The sequence below is a fragment of the Crocodylus porosus genome, unplaced genomic scaffold, assembly GCF_001723895.1.
Source record: "Crocodylus porosus isolate Cpor-Errol unplaced genomic scaffold, CroPor_comp1, whole genome shotgun sequence".
NCBI classification, from domain to species: Eukaryota; Metazoa; Chordata; order Crocodylia; family Crocodylidae; genus Crocodylus; species Crocodylus porosus.
Window position 1 is genome coordinate 1385354 of NW_017728886.1, and position 1112 is coordinate 1386465.

Sequence of the window (1112 nt, forward strand, 5' to 3'; positions counted from 1 at the left end):
CGGTTGGCCTTCCTGACTGCCTCCCCACACTCCCGGCCCATGTTTATCCTGGCGTCATTTTCACGTAAAGTAAACATGTATAACTTTTTCTCTCATTTATTTTAATCTAGAAAGGCGCCAACATCCATTTCCAATAAAGGCGACCTGATGAAAGATGCCTTAGAACTAGGTATGTTCATGAGACTTTGCTTTTGTGGTTTGCTTCCGTACCAATCACAGCAACTGTAATGCAGCGCAAAATGGTGCTCCCACTCTTTTTCTTCTTGGTAAACACTCATCAGTTGATTTTGGCTATTAAGAGTTGCTTGTTAATTTCTTATATAAAATTGTATAACTTGCAGCCCTTGTGAAGCCATTTTAATCACCACTATTAAGGTCAGGATGGCTCTTCAGCTAAATAAGTTATTGGTTCATAGAAGTTTTTGTTGAACTGGTAGCAGCGGCTGGCACGGGGATACGAAATGGCAGAACTATGTTCACCAGCCGTGTTTTGCCGATTTACAAGCTGTCTTCTCTTTCAGTTGATGTCGAGGATGAAGCAGCGGTTGGGGAAGTTAGCAAGATCCCAGACCATTCGACACTCTGTACGCTTCAAGTAGATTTGAAGGCAATGGATATTTCCCTTGCAAAAGTAAGACAAAGTTATACCACTAAAAACCAAATGATGCGGTAAAGTATGTTATTTCTATTAAGTAAGCCAAAGCTACAATAGATTCTGCTTTTTTTTGTTTTTTTGGGGTTTTTCTAGATTTAGTACATGTGGAAATCTTAGGCTACTACTTCCTAATAGCCATAAAATTGCATTTTCAGACACTCCTTTGTTGAGGATTTCAGTTTATTTGCATTTTTGACAGGGTGTTTAGCGGTAGAATGTCCAGGAACAAACACAGGATTTCTGATTTGTTTTGCCACTGACATTGGGAAATTCATTTTTGCTCCGGCCTCAATGATAATGTATTTCTCAGATGGGACTATTTGTATATATACTTTTACAGAATTATATTCATAGTTTCATAGGCCCTGCTCCCGGCCTCCTCCCCCCCACCAGTGCAGCCAGATGTTTTATAGTTTCATATGCTCGGGGGAACAGGGACTCCCCCAGTGCCTGCTGG

At 40.7% G+C, this 1112-nt stretch overlaps 1 protein-coding gene across 1 annotated transcript in view; it reads left to right on the forward strand.

Annotated features, from left to right (window-relative positions):
- Positions 1–1112, forward strand: part of FAM188B (family with sequence similarity 188 member B) — a 96238-nt gene that overhangs the window by 25236 nt on the left and 69890 nt on the right. The window contains exons 6-7 of the mRNA XM_019529100.1: positions 111–169; positions 522–631. Coding sequence (XP_019384645.1) covers positions 111–169; positions 522–631 — 169 coding nt within the window. The remainder of the gene's footprint in view (positions 1–110; positions 170–521; positions 632–1112) is intronic.